The sequence below is a fragment of the Malania oleifera genome, chromosome 11 (assembly GCF_029873635.1).
Source record: "Malania oleifera isolate guangnan ecotype guangnan chromosome 11, ASM2987363v1, whole genome shotgun sequence".
NCBI classification, from domain to species: domain Eukaryota; kingdom Viridiplantae; phylum Streptophyta; class Magnoliopsida; order Santalales; family Ximeniaceae; genus Malania; species Malania oleifera.
Genome location: NC_080427.1, coordinates 49,529,661 through 49,545,095, shown reverse-complemented (window position 1 = coordinate 49,545,095; position 15,435 = coordinate 49,529,661). Strand labels below are relative to the sequence as shown.

The 15,435-nt window shown below is 33.5% G+C and overlaps 1 protein-coding gene across 1 annotated transcript; it reads left to right on the top strand.

Annotated features, from left to right (window-relative positions):
- The first annotated feature begins 4,978 nt into the window (after nt 1-4,978).
- On the top strand, nt 4,979-15,214 carry LOC131167514 (glycosyltransferase family 92 protein RCOM_0530710). Its single transcript, XM_058126318.1, has 9 exons — nt 4,979-5,534; nt 5,836-7,420; nt 7,989-7,993; nt 13,299-13,665; nt 13,773-13,855; nt 13,948-14,093; nt 14,199-14,248; nt 14,364-14,438; nt 14,554-15,214. The coding sequence occupies exons 1-9, from the start codon at nt 5,408-5,410 to the stop codon at nt 15,050-15,052; spliced, it is 2,937 nt and encodes a 978-aa protein (XP_057982301.1). The 5' UTR covers nt 4,979-5,407; the 3' UTR covers nt 15,053-15,214.
- Nucleotides 15,215-15,435: the final 221 nt, after the last annotated feature.

Here is a 15,435-nt window from a genome sequence, read left to right as displayed (position 1 = left end):
CTAGGACCACATGGTGGTACCCGATTATCGATTTAACCGCATATTTACAAAAAAATTATGAATATAGGGAAAAATTACCTTTCTCCAAGAGCAATGCCTAAACCGTTCCCACGACAAATCTGCTCCAATAGAAATGTTGGCAGCGGAACCAGGAATCCAACAGCATCTTCTGTTTCTCAATCCGCTGCAAATTCGCCAATAAATTGAGAGAGAATGAGAGACGGAGACGGAGCGAGCCAGAAGAAATTTCAGGGGGGGGGGGTGGTGTTTTCTGTTCTTCTTCTTCTTTCTTCTTTCTTCTTTCTTCAATATATATATATATACAACTTTAACTTATACTTATTTTATATATATATATATATATATATATATATTTCTCTTATTTTAATTAGTTTTTTTTTAATCCAATGTAAAAATATTTAATTCAATAACTAATTATTTAATTATTTAATTTATCTTAATTTAATTTCTTTAATTTTAATTTTTTTTCTTCTTTTTCTCATGTCATTCTTTTTATTTATTTATCTGTTATTTTATTTTTTATTTTTTTTAAATTATTTTAATTCTTTTAAATTTTCGGGTCTTTACACATAATATCCAAAAAGTAAAAATTGTCGAGATGAGAATGCTTAGATGGATGAATGGTATAACATTGAAATATAAATTAAAAAATGAACATATTCGTGGTAAGTTAGGTGTAGCTCTTATAAAAGATAAGATAAGGGAGGGACGACTCAGAGGTATTGACACTTGTAATGTAGGCCTTATAGTGCACCTGTGAGGAAGAGTGATTTAGTTATTGTGGGAGGCAATTGAAAGGGTAGGAGTAGATCTAAAATAGTTTGGGAGGAGATAGGAAGTAAAAATTTAATATCTTTAATTTATCAAAAGAAATAGTCCATAATCGTATAAATTGGTGAAAAATGATTCATATAATTGATCCTACTTAATGGGGTTAAAACTTAATTATTTTGTTATTTTGTTGTACCTAAAAAATTTAGATTGTCTTCCTTGAGGGTGTGGGAGTCCCTTTCCTGCCCCACTTATCCTGGTCCTAATTGACTTTATCTCTATTTTTGGGTACCCAAATTGATAGAAATGGACGTGGTGTGGGGTACCCTATACCCTATACCTTACCCTAGATACAGCCGTTACCATTTCAGGATTGCTCCAACTGCGCAGTTGGCTTGGCCGGCAGCTGAGGTGGCAGAGTCTGAGGTAGACACTTGTCATTGGGTCCCACTGAGAAGGATGACTGATCCCCATCAAACTCATGATATCATTATAAATCCTGGTGGCGTGCAGCAGAAAGATCAATTCACAAGGAAGGAATCAAATGCGTTCCAAAGGAAGAGAGCAGAGTTTTTTCCGGTTTTAACATTTTATTTTTTAAATATATTAAATAATATTTTTTTTAGGAAAATATTTCTCGGAATAACCCTAACGTAATCTAGCTAATTGGAGTAGCGAGATTTGTCACGTGTCATTTACATAAAAAAATTATTTAATATATTTTTTAAAAAAATAAAAATTCAAAAAATAAATTATTCTGCGTTATAAATCTGGAAATAATTTATTACGCAGAATAATTTATTCCCCGATTTATCATTTTAAAAAAATATATTAAAAGAATTTATTGTATAATAAATTGAAAATTTGAACTTTATTTTAAATAACCAATTTTAATTGTACCTGAAATTAATATATATATACACTGACAGTTTGTTAAAGGGACAGAAAATATAATGTTCAAAAATATTATTTATTTTTAAAAAATATTTAAAAATAATAATATATATTTAGAGTTTGAAATTTAAATTATAAATATGATTTTTATGTATTTGTACAAAAAAATAAATATTTTTTTTATAATTTTACCCAAATTTAAATTTGACTCTCGAATTCAAATTCCCAAATATGATTTTTTATTTTAATTATTAACTGATTTTTTATGATCGATGAATAGAAAAAATCAAAGTAAAAAGTTGATTCTTTTTAAGAAATAAAAAAAAAAGTGTGTTGGCTTTTTTGAGATTAAATATTCTTTAGTCAAAGATTTGTGTAATTAATGTATTTATTTGTGGATTTTAATTATGTGGGATACTCCGACTATTTCTTAGGCGTTTCCACTAATTAATTTGTTCAATTAATAAAAAAAAAAATGAGAGAAGATTAAGATATGATAATTATGTATACATTTATTATTCAAAGTAAAGATGGATTATCTTTATTATAAGAGATGAGAAAAAAAAATGTTAAAGATTTGCTTAGTTGTGGAAGATATTTTTTATTTTCTAATATTTAAAATTTTTAAAAGTTATAAAAATTTAGCTTTTTTTAAAAAAATATTTTGAATATATATATAAAAAAGGTATAAAATTAGGTGTAAATACCCAGAAAATATAATAAATAAAAGAAATTGAAAAAAATAGATTTTTGGCTGAGAAATGAGAAAAATCGGCGGCGATTTCCAAGAGAGGAGAGAAAACCGGTGACAGTTTTGGGGATTTGTCGCGGGACGGTAAATAAAAATAATTTCAAACTCTAAATAATTCTCTTTACATTTTGTTAATTTATTATTTATTAAATATAATTCCGCCTAATTATCAACAAGACATTCAAACTAGGATCATTTGTTAGCAATTTTTAAAAATTAAATTGTGGTATCCAAAATAATATGTGAGTCGCTTTAATTTAAAATTTTAAACAGAAGATAGTGTTTTTGAGATTTAGTGAAAAATATTAAAATCTATATTTTAAAATTTTGAGATTTGTTCAAAAAAATATCTATTTATCTATATTTTTAATATGAAAATATATATTTTAAAAAAATTATTCTACGTAATAAATTCTTCTGTGTAATAAATCGGAAAATAATTTATTATGCAGAATAATTTATTTCCCGATTTATCATTTTTAAAAAATATATATATTAAATAATATATTTTTTATGGAAATGACACGTGGCAAATCTCGCTACTTCAAGTAGCGAGATTTGTTTAAATCTCGCAACTCCAAGTAGCGAGATTACGTTAGGGTTATTCCGGGAAATATTTTTTCGAAAAAGGTATTATTTAATATATTTAAAAAATAAAATGTTAAAACCGGAAAAAACTCGAAGAGAGCAAAAGGAAGGCAACATTTTGCCTGTACCCAAAAAGAAATATTATTTATATGGAATGATGTCTTTTCGATATTTAAATTTTTCCATTTGTAATTAGGGTGAAGAATATTTTTTTTAAAAGTTGAAGATAAATTAAATTATTATTTTTTAATTTGAAATTGTGAAATGATATAATAAATTAGTAATTGCGATTTAATTTTCAAATATATTGTTAAGTCATTTTAGATTGTTAACTACAAATGAACTCGATACAAATGGCTCAGCACTAACTTGATCCAAAATCTTAAATATATTGAATCTTGAGTCTAACCATGTATATAGACACACATTATCCGCTCATTTTTATTCTAATGTAGAACAAATTCACAATTAGAATTCTCAGCAACTGCTCCCCCTTGAACAGAAATCATTCCCTCATTGGAGTAAGTCTAATTTTCCAAAAGTTGCTCAAATGGATGTTACCACCGTGTCTTACCTGCCTCAGATTGCTTTCCACGTATCTCTAAACCAATCATACCTCACATGTTTTGGCTTTATTTGGATCCATCTTCCAAGCTTAGATGATCCTTATTAGCCTCAGTTACACACTTGGCTTTCCAAGTATTAACACGTCAGGAGAATTAGTTTCATGCCTCCACTTTTTATGATGTTCACCTTAATTTACAAACCGTCATACCACTTGTTAGAACTGAAAGAGTCCATATATGGGCTTAATATACGTAGGTGAACACCAACTTGACTCAAAAGTTTAAACTTATTAGGTCTTTGGTCAAGCACTCATCATTCACTTAATTTTTTTCAATATATGATAAATTTACAAGTAGACTTCTCAATTGTTATCATATGCTCATTAATGTTTTAAACTTGATTTGGCCTATGAGACTTTTGTAAAAGAAAATTTTTGTAAAAACATTAATTGAAAAAGTTGAATTACTTGTTATATTGGAACGTTAAAAATGATTTTAAAAAATTTGATGAGGAATATTTGGTAAAAAGAGTTGTAAACAAATCAAAATGTTTTAAATGATCAAAATACATATGTCAATTTAATAGTGATTGAAAAATTAAAACTAGGATACACATGAAAAAAAAAATCTTTTAAAATTTTAAATATTTTTATTTTAGGATTTTAAACTCTTATTTTTTAATTTTTTTTGAAAAAGTTGAAAACTAAATTTTAAAATTCAAAAGACTGAGCAAATTGAACCATGTCGTTACTTTTTCAAAAAAAAAAACAATGTTTATCTAAAAGAGAGAATAAAAAGTTATTCTTAAACTCGACAATGAATACAAAATGTATTCTTTTTTAACTCTTATTTGCCTTATCTTAAATTTTAAAATCGAATTACTAGATATTACTATAATCATATATTTTAAATTAAGAAAGATTTATACATGGAGTCATTTTGAATCTATAAGTTAAACTCAAACAAGTAATCAAAATATTTCAGTCCATATTCTAATAATCTAAATATTAATATAATATCAAATAATTTTTGAATTTCAAGTGTCACATAAATTTTGTGCAAGTCCACACAAGTGAATGCAACATTCACCATGTCCCCGGGAGAAGAGAAAATATGTGCCATACCTAGGGTATGAATTCATATATGAATTGAAATTTAGAGCCAATCATCTTTTGCCATTTGTCCATACATAAAGAAGGAACTTATTTTACTTGGAGTAATGCTATGCTACAATAGACGGGTTCACAGTAGAGGAAGCAAAATGGGTCCTACTTATTTCAGCCAATCTCGTGCTGCCACGGGACCCCAAAATATCTAACTTTTAAATTTTTTTTCATTTTATTTAAAGTAGAAGTTAATAACTATTTGACATGGAACACATGGCGACACCGAAACAGTCGGGATGAAGCGTACCAAATATTTTCTCCTGGCTAGGGCTGAGGTGGCACAAGATAACATTGGGGGGAGTGGCAACCCAGAAAAATCAGAGAGCATCCGAAGAGTACTCCACAAGGGAACTTTAACGACCTCATATAAATCCGACATGAACGCTCGAAACGCCCACCAGTAGCTCAGCAGCGACCTTAATTTCCATAATTCTCATAGTCTTCTCTTCCCAATTTCTCCTCTCTCCTCCAATTTTCAACACCAATTTCGATTGCAGCGCAGAAATTTTACACAAAATTTCAAATAAGAAGGAGAAGAAGAAGAAGGAGAAGAAGAAGAAGAAGAAGAAGAAGAATCGCCTGAATGAAAAGAAGAAAGCAGAGGTTTTCTTTCGGCAGGCTTCCCGTTCCGATCGTCGGCTCCGGAAGTTATGAAAGATCGTAGAAAACGGGAGTTCCTTTCCTGGAGCAGGTTTTTCTGGTGCACCATCTTCGTCGTCATCTCCTGCGTCTTCTTCACCGGTTTCACCTTCTCCACTTTCCGCCTCATCCTCGGAGGTAATCCAATCTCCCGTTCTTCGTTTTTGCTGATTTCTTCAAACGATTTCGCAATTACTGTTTCTTCTAATGGTATATTTGCTTCGAGTGCATAAGCTTTGTTGAATTTCCTCTGTCCATAGTTTTTCATTAATGTCGATGAGTTCTGATTTTGCTTGCAATCTTCTTATCTGGGTTAGTTTCAAATTTTGAAATTCCGTTGAAAGTTTCCTTTTTCCATATCCGAAAATTTGGGGTTTTCAAATTTTCTCTAATCGTAATTAATTTCTAAATTAAAATCTGTGTTTCCAATTCTGAACAGGGACTTTTCAACCAGTACTGGTCTCGACATGGCGAACTCCGGCGATGCGAGCTATCTCCGGCGAGTCCGCGGCGGCTCCGGCGCTCTCCGCCCAGGAAACGGTCGTCTTCCCCGACCAGGCGCTGATTTTCCTAATACACCCTCCGTCAGCTCGCTTATTTACCAAGAAGGACCTCGATTGCGTCTACGTTTCGGCTGACTCGTCCCAGCCCCACACGAAGCTCAAGCCCGTGATCATCGACGGCGACGGCGAAGGACAGATCGCACGGTGTCCACTGGCTCCACGTGGCGACTCTGTATCCGTTGCCCTGAAAACCAACGGTCATCTATCGGCCGGGCCCACCTACCGTTGGGATTTTCTGGCGTACGATACTGTGATCGATCGGGACAACAGCACCGTCGTCTTCGTCAAAGGCCTTAATCTAAGGCCAGAGAGGGTCGCCAATCCATCCAGATTTGAGTGCGTGTACGGCTGGAATTTCACGAAGCCGAAGTTCATATTAAGATCGGACGTTCTGTCCGTCGCTCAGGAGATCGTACGGTGCAGAACGCCTCTGAGCGTGTTGAATGGCTCACAGAGGATTTTGAATTCGATTAAGGTCTCGGTTAGGATCAAGGGTAAGGGCACTGTGCCCTCGATTGCCCACCCGAAACCCTTACCCGAACCTGACCCAGCCCGACACGAAATGTGCGTGTGTACCATGGTTCGTAACCAAGCCCGGTTCTTACGAGAATGGATCATGTACCATGCCCAAATTGGGGTAAACCGATGGTTCATTTATGATAACAATAGTGATGACGACATCGATCAAGTGATTAACTCTCTCGAGGATGCCAATTTTAATGTTTCGAGACACATGTGGCCTTGGATCAAGACCCAAGAAGCCGGGTTCGCCCATTGTGCGATTCGGGCTCGGGACTCTTGCGAATGGGTTGGGTTCATTGATGTGGATGAGTTCTTTCACTTGCCATCGGGTCTACATTTGCACGGCATTCTTAAGAATCAGACGAAGTCCAAAAGGGTTGGTGAGATAAGAACCCCATGTTATAGTTTTGGGCCCTCTGGGCTAAAAAATGCTCCTTCAAGGGGTGTAACGGTAGGATACACATGTCGAATGGCAAAACCTGAGAGGCACAAGAGCATAATAAGGCCAGATGCACTCAATTCTACATTGATCAATGTGGTGCACCATTTTCACTTGAGTGACGGATTCGAGTTTATAGATGTTAATAGGTCAATGATGGTTATTAATCACTACAAATACCAAGTGTGGGAAGTGTTTAAAGAAAAGTTCTATAGAAGGGTAGCAACTTATGTGGCGGATTGGCAAGACGAACAAAATGTGGGATCAAAGGATCGTGCTCCTGGCTTGGGAACTAGACCTATCAAGCCATCCGATTGGTCTACCCAATTTTGCGAGGTCACAGATACAGGCCTTCGAGATCAAGTACTGAAAATATTTAAACGTCCACAAAGCCAACGTCTACCGTGGCAAAAAAAGGAAGAAGATGAACAACAAAAAAATGAGTTTTTGATTGAATCGAATAGGAAAATTAGGAGGAGAAGATACCACAGAGGATTGTTGTGACTTTTGGGAATGCCCATTTGTTTTCCTTCTTTCCCTTTTTTATTTTCAAAATTTTCTCTAATATTATGTAGAGGGGTGGATTAGAAGATGGGATTTTTTTTTATTTTTTTTATTTTTTGTATATATGATTAATAATAGAGGGAAAGAAATGATAAAGAGGGTGCAATGTGCATAATACTATTTATTTTTTTGTGTGGAGTGATGAGCCATCTAACATCTTGCACTACCCAGCTTCATAGTATAGGGGGTGCAAAAGAGGGTTAGGGAGTTTGAATTCTAAGGTAAAATAATTAGTACAAAAGATACGCACCTCTTTTAAGGTTTTAAAATTCTCATTGACCTTCTTAAAAGTTTAAAACCTCCCTAAAGATTTTTCAAAAAGATAAAAATATTTACTCAAAAAACTTGTCTTTTCGTGAAATATAAGGAGAGATTTGTGTCTTTTTGACAAATTTCAAAAGAGACCCTTAGAATTCTTGAGATTTCAAGGGAGGTTTCTATAATTTTTTAAATCTCAAGGGAGATTGATGTTGTCTTTTTTTTTTTTTTTTTGCAAAATCTTAGAACTTGTTTGTATCGTTTATCTAACTAATTTATATGAACTTGAATAAAATATAATATAAAATTATGCCTAATTTTTCAAAAAAATTTATCCAAATTCACATTCGAAACCTAATATTAATCTTGTTTTGAACTCAATTCGAAGATTTTATTTTTATATCTTTTTGAGGGAAAAAGAAACTAAGAAAAATAGTTTATTGTTGTATTTTTCAAATGGAAGCCCTTGTCACCCATGATGCCATTGACACCTCCAATCCCTGCCATTGCCCTTGCCTCTGGCCATCCTCTTTCATGAGTTTTATATCTACTTACTAATAGTTATTAAATAGCTATATGAACAAAATATTATTTATATTAAAATAACTTTAATATATGTTTAGTTTTTTTAATGGTTCAAGATGAAATTGTAATCTAAATAAACAAAATCAAAACACAGAGAAGTGGAAATGAAATATATATATATATATATATTGTGACGCCCCGATTTTTGGTATAATTTTCTTTCTACTAATAAATAAATATTCACTCGTCATCAATCAACATCCATAACATTTACAAATCGGTCATGTCAACAACCCTACTACCACTCGTATGACCCGAACCGCATTGGGTACGGGGTAAAAAGTCATTTTATTTATAAAACCTAACAACAGAAGATAATATATATATATATATATATATATATATATATATCAGTCAGAATACAATACCCAGAGTATCAACATACATATATATACACAATACTATCTCATACCCAAAAACGATACAACTCTAGGGAATCACCCTTCCCTAGTCCAAACTCACCCTATATATCAAGATTCCAACTCCCCACAATAACGGAGCTCTATCCCTCGGTCGGTCTCTATTTCCTGAAAAATTTAGATAATTTGCGTGAGACATATCTCAGTAAGAAGGAACAAAATATTTACAGTGTGTGACCAAATTAGTTCAGTTATAACATACTTTACTTTTCAAAACAACATTTCATCTGAGAAAATACATCGATATTCACATTCTCATAATCATATAGATATACAACACAAGTTTTTATAAGCTTTAAAATCATTACTTAAGTTTATTCATTTCCAACACACATAATTTCCTCTAAAGTTCCTGAGAATAGGGAAAATTACCCGCCCATACAGGTAGCTTCCCTTTGCCCTAACACGTTATGCAGTTAAGAATGGCCACATCTGATACCTATCAGGGCACTCACCTTACTCAGTAAGCCCTCAGACGGAGAGTTTCATTTCGCCCCAATTATTTATTTTATTAAACACACACTCTTTTATTTCTCATAATCATTTCCCATTTTAACTCATTACATATCTATGTATACATAAATTCACATTTATGTACTTTACATAATATATTAAATCACATAATTCCAATTCTCAACACATTCACGATTTCCATACTGAACATACCTCCCCAACGGCATCAGTAGGAACTTCACACACACACATAGTCTCCATACTGAGCATACGTCCCCAATGGCATCAATAGGAATTTCACACACACACACAACCTCCATACTGAGCATACCTCCTCAATGACATCAGTAGGAACTTCACACAATCACACAATCTCCATACTGAGCATACCTCCCCAACGGCATCAGTAGGAACTCCATACACACACACAGTCTTCATACTAAGCATATCCCCTCCCCCCCAACGGCATCAGTAGGAACTTCACACACACACACACACAGTCTCCATATTGAGCATACCTCTCCAACGGCATCAGTAGGAACTTCACTCACACACAATCTCCATACTAAGCATACCTCCCCAACGACATCAGTAGGAACTTCACACACATACAATCTCCATACTGAACATACCTCCCCAACGATATCAGTAGGAACTTCACACACACACATATAGTCTCCATACTGAGCATACCTTCCCAACGACATTAGTAGGAACTTCACACACACATAATCTCCATACTACGCCGCTTCTAACACCGATCCGCTCTGGTAGAAATGACGACAGCAAAGAATGGAACTCAACGGTATCTTCTGATTCTCGATTGGGCGAGAATCCACCATAAAATTGAGGAGAGAGGGAGAGAGAATGAGAGGAGAGAGAGAGTGTCTGTGTGCAGGCAAAAAAGAAAAAGAAAAGAAGAAGAAGAAGAAGAAGAAGAAAGAAAGAAAGAAAGAAAGGGGCGCAGGGTCTTCTAAGAGAAAGAAAAAAAAGAACCTCCTGAAGCTTAAAGAAGCTTCAGGAGAGTATAATAATAATAATAATAATAATATTTAATTAATAATAATATATTTTATTAATAAAAATAAAAATAACTTTTAATTATTATTATTATTTTTTTCTTTTTTTAAAATCCGATTAATTAATTAATTAATTAATTTTTTTTAGAAACCACTCCACTAATCTTCTATATCTCTTTTTAGGGTTATTACATTCTCCCCTCCTTATAAAAATTTCATCCTTGAAATTTGCTATTCCCCTGCCTCCCATCCTTAACGAAAATACTTCCAATTTAACTAATTACCCTCACTTATGGCAGAGGAACACTGTGGTTACAACGAGGGTTCTGACACGTATTTCCTCAACATAGAAATGTGGAATACGTAATGGATCTTAGATAAGACCGGTGGTAATGTCAAACGATAGGCAACTAGACCCACTCTTTCAAGAATCTTGAATCATCCAATATACCTACGACTTAGTTTACCCTTTCTCCCGAACCTCATAACTCCCTTCATTGGTGCCTAATATTAATATAAAATTATGCCTAATTTTTCAAAAAAAATTATCCAAATTCACATTCAAAACCTAATATTAATCTTGTTTCGAACTCAATTTGAAGTTTTTATTTTTATATCTTTTTTAGGGAAAAAAGAAAAAGAAACTAAGAAAAATAGTTTATTGTTGTATTTTTCAAATGGAAGCCCTTGTCACCCATGATGCCATTGACACCTCCAATCCCAATGCTGCCATTGCCCTTGCTCCTCTTTCATGAGTTTTATATCTACTTTCAACTTATTCATCAGTTATTAAATAGCTATATGAACATAATATTATTTATATTAAATTAAATTAAATATATGTTTAGTTTTTTTAACGGTTTAAGATGAAATTGTAATCTAAATAAACAAAAACAAAACACAGAGAAGTGGAAATGAACTATATATATATATATATATATATTCTTGTATTTTTTGTATCAAATATTAAAAATAAAGTTTTATTTTGAATTGAATAAAAATTTTAAAAAAAGCAACTATTTATGAAGTGTAAAATAAAATTTTTGTTAATTGATTTTTTTAAATACTTATTTTTATTTTCCTTTTCTTTGATAATCAGACATAAAAATTGAATTTTTTACGTATTTTTTCTTTCATTTTCTTAATTTTTTTTAATACCAAAAAAACCAATCGATTAGAAATCAAAATGGGAGAGGATAAGGTGAATAGGCAAATGGTCGTCCAATTAAGTAAGGCATAATAATTAAAATTTTTCATAATGCAATGTGAGAAAGGGGAAATGATGATGGAATTGGCAAATGCCCATCTAATTAAGTAAAACAAAAACTAACTAAATTTTGCATAATGTAATGTAATTAATTTGTCTACGGATTATGGGCAAAAGCATGTTTTTGAACGGCTTTTTATAATGCAAATATATGATGAGACCAAGACAAAATTTATCTTCGTGATGTTTTAAAGAATTTTATTCTTGAAAATGGTACATCTGTTCCATAAAAATAGTTTTGTTTAGTTCATGTTGTAAAATATTTTGAAATTATTCATAATGACTATGTTAATATTTGGTTCAATATAATAATTAAGAATAATGACAAAGATTTCAAAAAAAATAATTACTATAATAGTTTGTCATATTTTCAACCTAAAAATCTACTAAGACTGCATATCAAATTAAATGCATATCTCTAAAAATTTTCATCATAACAAATCCAAAAATAAAAAATAAAAAAGAAAAAAATCTAACATATCATAATCTAATCAACCAAAACGTCAGGATAATAAGGTCTCAAAAAATTCAGATGAACATGATAGGCATTTCATTAATTAGATTATGATAATACAATATATTATAAGATGATTTATTATCATAAAATAATAATTTATTTTTATCAATTTCATTTTAAATATTGCAATATTCTATAATTATTTATATAACTATAGCATTGCTATAATATTATGTTACAGAGCATTCTTGTCCGACTTACCAAAATTATAGAGCTAATTTAGCTCTAAAAAATAAGATTTTATGGGAATGAGATTTGCAACCAAGATAGAGGAGAGGAATAAGATTTACTGTTCTCTTTGGTGAATATACGATACTATAGCATTATTGAAACAATTGAAAAGATGCCACAAATCAAATGACTTCACAGCATTTTAATAAAGAAAAAGGTTACTTGGTATGTGCCAACTTAACGAGCAAACAGGGCATATGTGTAAGAATTTATACCGTTATTTTGCTTGAATAGGAACTTTAATTATCATGATCTTCACATATATAAACTACCTTCATGCGGAAAATAAAGGAAACTATAATATACGAACATACCGGAATCAGCCATAAAATATGTTCACCGAGAAGAACACTTGTAGAAACCATAGAAATCGTTTCTCTCACTTAACCCCGATCTCTTTCTTTACTTCACCAAATATATGAGAATAGTGCTAATGAATAGAGAGTTAAGATAGAGAGAAGACAACTCCTATATGTTATCCATCCATTTCATTACCTTACAGAATATTATATTCCCATTCAGTTACTCTCCATAACAATAGCTAATATATACATATATATAGAAAACCCTCTAACTTCCAACCATTAATCTCACAACATTTTCCAAAACCTATCCCTTAAGTTAATCCATAACCTGTCCATTCATTGCCCTTATCATATAGGACATATATCTTTTATGTGGGACTCATGTCATTCATGTGAGACAATTTTTTTGAGACATATCCAACAATATGAACCTTACATAAATCTTCTATCGGTCTTATTATGTTTAATCGTCACGTTAACCTATAACTGGGTCGTCACAAATTACATTACTCTTTCATTACTTATTGAAAAACTTTGCATTTCATCTCTAATTTTATATTCCAATATAGTAATATGTATGATAAAAAGAAATTTCAAGGGTTAAATGCGTAATCTTCACTTCATGGGTCACCATTAAATGGGAAAATTACTTTTCCACTCTTTCTTTTGGGTTAAACCTTTCCTTTACTATTCACTAGGTCATAGATTCATAGCCGTTATATCCGAAGGCAGAGCCAATTCAAAATACTCGACCGTTGAGACAACTCACTCTCCGCTTACCTTCTTCCCCAAAAGAAAAGCCCTCTCCATTTTCCTGTAGAAGAAGAAAAAAGGTTTGTCTTCTCCATCCCAAGGAAGCCACAAGAACTTAGCATGGCGAGGGAAGAACAAAAACAGAGCCAGCAGAATCAAAACCACACGCCGAAACAACCCCCCAGATCCCAGAACGGAGGAAGCAGCGACACAATGTTCAGCCCCAGGTTCCGGTCGGTGGCCGCCATGGCCGGCTGGGACGAAGAGGCGATTCTGATTGCGAGTCTTGTTGTAGAAGACACGCCGGATCGAGAGGACAAGCAGAAGAAGCGCTCTGACTTGCTGTTCAAGACTCCGCCCACCAACTCAAGAAGGTCTGATCATTCACCCATCACTCCCCTTTTTGTAAAAAGGAAATTTGATTTACCATTACTCTGTTTTGATTTTTGAGAATGGTTTGGTTTCTATTTTTGTGTTTCAGAAAGCGCAGGGCTCAGAGGAGGAGTCCTGCTTCGACCCCTGTTCCTGTGCTTGATCTTGATGAAAAAGAAACTGCTAAAGAAGGTAAGGGTTTGAAACGATTTAAAAGGAAAGAAATTATTAAAGCTTTAATTTTTCTTGTCTTTTAATCAAGTTTTTACCTTACTGATGAGCAGAGTGCGAGAAAAAGAAGGCAGGGGAGAAAATAGATCTGAATGGAGAGAAGAAAACTGAGGATGAGAAAACTGCTCGAGCCGATGGATCTTGCTCGAGCTCGGCTCTGCCATGCATGGACAGACTCAGGGAAGAGCTTTCCTGCGCAGTAAGAATTTTCTTATTTTTCATCTTATTATCTGCGGTTGATTTTGATGGATTAGGGGAAACTGGGTCATCCTTAAATTTTGATTGGGTGCGATCCACTTGGCAGATTTGTTTGGAGATTTGCTTTGAACCCAGTACCACTCCTTGTGGACATAGGTAAGAAAGAATGTTTTTACGTGTTGCAATGAAAATTGGGCATTTCTCTCTTATGTCATCTCCTTCAGTTATAAAGTCGATCAATCACTACAAATTATTTCTCTTCAATCACAAGTTTCTGCAAGAAATGTTTGCGATCTGCGGCCGACAAATGCGGGAAGCGATGCCCCAAGTGCAGGCAGCTAATTAGGTATCCCCAGCAAGACTTTCAAGCCAATAAGTTAATCTTTGCAAATTGTGACAAAGGGTTTATTTACCTTAAAAGATAGATGATTGCTTATTTATTTTTTGTGTGAATTCTGCAGCAATGGAAGATCTTGTACAGTGAACACAGTTCTCTGGAACACCATACAGCTTCTGTTCCCAGCAGAGGTTGAAGCAAGGAAGGCAGCCGGAACCTCGAGTAGTCGAGAAGCTGGGCGCAAGAGCCCTGAAAAAGTGAGCACTAGTAGCAATCTGCGGAATCAAAGTATTCAGGTTTCTGGAGTATTGAGCAGAAGAGATCTTAGGGCTAGGCGAAGAGCAGCGGTGCTGAGCCAAGATGAGGATGCTGCATTGGCTCTTAGGCTGCAGAGAGATGTTAGTGCGAGGCGAAGAGATATTAACGCGAGGCAAAGAGCAGCGGTGCTGAGCCAAGATGAGGATGCTGCATTAGCTCTTAGGTTGCAGAGAGAGGAGTTCATGGAGGCTTTTAGGGGGAACCCTGAGCAAGAAGCCATAGGTTCTATTGCGGTAGCCAGAGCGAACTTGAGGGCTATGGCATCGAGGGCCATTAGCCTTCGTGTTAGAGGCCGACCTATATAAGCTGTTTTTGATTGCACAATTGGTTTACTCAACTACATTGGTTGGATCTTCTTCACATTGATGCGCAGCTTAAACTTCTATCATTGTTGATCTACAATGATGACATATGCACATTGTTCAGTACTAAATAATCTGATTTTTGAATGCTTAATTTGTTTACTCTACCATATTGTTTGGATCTTCTTTACATTGATGTTTAGCTTATACTTCTATATCACTGTTGATCCACAGTGATGATATGTGTGTCCACATTGTTTAGTTCATTTCTCATTCAGGATTCTGAGTTGTCATTTAAGTTGAAGAAAATTCCACAATAGAGAATAGAAGACATAAAGAAAAGTCTCATCTTGAACTAGATGGATGGTAGATTGCCTGATGGATTT